The 2,406-nt window shown below is 44.8% G+C and overlaps 1 protein-coding gene across 1 annotated transcript; it reads left to right on the plus strand.

Moving 5' to 3' along the window:
- Window positions 1-227: 227 nt before the first annotated feature.
- On the plus strand, window positions 228-2,104 carry LOC148400872 (UDP-glucuronosyltransferase 2A3-like). The gene is made up of 2 exons (XM_088371983.1): window positions 228-325; window positions 467-2,104. Exons 1-2 carry the CDS (start codon window positions 321-323, stop codon window positions 2,049-2,051), a joined length of 1,590 nt encoding a protein of 529 aa, XP_088228109.1. The 5' UTR covers window positions 228-320; the 3' UTR covers window positions 2,052-2,104.
- The last annotated feature ends 302 nt before the right edge of the window (window positions 2,105-2,406 follow it).

Here is a 2,406-nt window from a genome sequence, read left to right on the forward strand (position 1 = left end):
ATAGCCGTCATTACCTTTTTGTGTCTGAAAATTAGTTTATTTCCTAAAATTGATCAAATCAAATGAAATTTATGACAAGAAAATATAAAATTATTGAGTGATAAATTACGCTGTAATGTCAATTTTCTGAAATGACACTTGCATTAAAATGTGAACTAGCAATCTTTCCCCTTTGAACTATATCCTTATCAGCACACGAGTGTTTATTAGCATGAAACTATAATGTCAAAGTCCTACTGGGCTAGAACTGCAAGAACGAACACGAGTTCTCTTTCATAGAAGGGAATCTCTGGACAGAAACTACATACATTGGATGTCAAATGAGGTAATATTGAGTATTTTGTATCAGCGGCATTTTCAATTGATGCATGTATGTGTGTGGAAAATGGAACGGTCCAATAATCTAAAGGAATGAAAACACTGTAAGAATTTCTCTTACGGAATTTTTTTGTCATCCAAATTGTAGAGTGAAGATGCTTTGGTCTTGGGTCTGCCTCTTGCTTTCCACTCTATGTGTGACTTCCGCTTTTGGCGGCAAGGTGCTTGTTTTTCCATTGGATGGAAGCCACTGGGTGAACATGAAAGTGGTTATTGAGGGACTGCACTCGAGAGGGCACCAGGTTGACGTGTTGCGAACGGACGACAGCTGGTACATCAAGGAAAAGTCCTCACTCTACACCTCCATTACACTTGGCGTGGAGTCGGGCTTCAGCAAAGATTTTGTTATTGAGTTTGTGGAGCAGTTGCTGCGCATCCAGCGAGAAGGCAAGTCCATCTGGACTCGTTTCAAACTGGAAATGGAGCAAGGTGAAAAAGCCTCAGTGCTGCATGAGAAAACAGGCAAATTGCTGATGTGGATTTTTGAGAATAAAACAATGGTGGAGTCACTGCGAAGTGCCAAATATGACCTCGTTCTGACAGACCCGGGAGTGCCGTCCGGTGTTATTCTCGCCCACTACCTGAAGCTGCCTCTGGTTCTCAACGTGAGATGGACCAGCCACGGCGAGGGGCATTTCGCAATCGCACCGTCCCCTCTGTCATACGTGCCCCTTACAGGGACAGAATTTTCTGATAAGATGAGTTTTTTTGAAAGAGTAGTAAACAATTTGGTGTTCATCTTTGCCGAATATCAATACTCAAAGTACATCAAACCGCATTACGACGGCGTGCTTCAAAAATATTTAAGCCCCGACGCAGACTATCGTTCGCTGTTCCAAGCAGCAGACCTGTGGCTCATGAGAGTGGACTTTGTCTTTGAGTTCCCACGCCCCACCATGCCCAACGTCATCTACATGGGGGGCTTCCAGTGTAAACCTGCTAAGCCTCTACCCGACCACCTGGAAGAGTTCGTCCAAAATTCCGGGGAACACGGATTCATCATCATGTCCCTGGGGACTCTAATCGGAGAACTTCCTAACGACTTAGCCGACGAAATTGCGGCAGCTTTTGCCAAGCTCCCCCAGAAGGTCATCTGGAGGTATAAAGGTGCTAAACCCTCCACTCTGGGCAACAACACTCTCCTGGTGGACTGGATGCCCCAAAACGACCTTCTTGGACATCCCAAGATGAAACTCTTTGTTGCTCATGGTGGGACAAACGGCGTACAGGAAGCAATTTATCACGGCGTGCCAATCCTCGGGCTCCCGCTCATTTTCGATCAACGAGATAATCTACTCAGGATTATGGTGAGAAAAGTTGGGAAAGTCCTGGATATAGTCACCCTGGATCATGATATATTCTACCAGGGCATACAGGAAATCCTGTCAGATCCATCCTACAGGAACAACATGCAGAGGCTGTCCAGGCTGCACAAAGATCAGCCCATCCCTCCGCTCGACAGCGCCCTCTTCTGGATTGAGTTTGTCATGAGGCACAAGGGCGCAGCTCACCTGAGGACCGAGTCGTATCAGATGCCTTGGTATGTTTACCACTCTGTGGACGTGCTCCTCTTCCTGTCTGCTGTAGTGCTGCTCATTCTCAGTGCTCTTAGCACATTCACTTACTGGCTTTGCTCCAAATTGTGCCTGAAAAGAAAATATAAACATGACTAAAGTTATGTACAAGTTACTTGACAGCTGAACTTCACAATGTACAATATAGTGACTTGTAACCTCAAGTAAGTCACAAGTCAAGTCGGACAATCATGCTCTGTTGATTCATGCATATAAACTTGATGTAACTTATCTTTGCGGGTTGTATGGTGAAGGATGACATCCGGAGCTTGACTTGTTGCGTCTCTTTTTGTTGGTCATCTTGTGTTTTTGCCAATGTCCCTTTCTTGGGTTTATAGAAATCCTAATCCTTGAATCCAAATGTAATATTCTTCGGAGATTTCTCCATGATGCTTCTGGAGGTGCTTTTCCTTGGTGGAAAACTCAAATAGACATGGGAGATCCCTGATGGTTG

This window comes from Syngnathus floridae, chromosome 3 (genome assembly GCF_059516105.1).
Source record: "Syngnathus floridae isolate MCC-2025c chromosome 3, RoL_Sflo_1.0, whole genome shotgun sequence".
In the NCBI taxonomy this organism is placed as follows: domain Eukaryota; kingdom Metazoa; phylum Chordata; class Actinopteri; order Syngnathiformes; family Syngnathidae; genus Syngnathus; species Syngnathus floridae.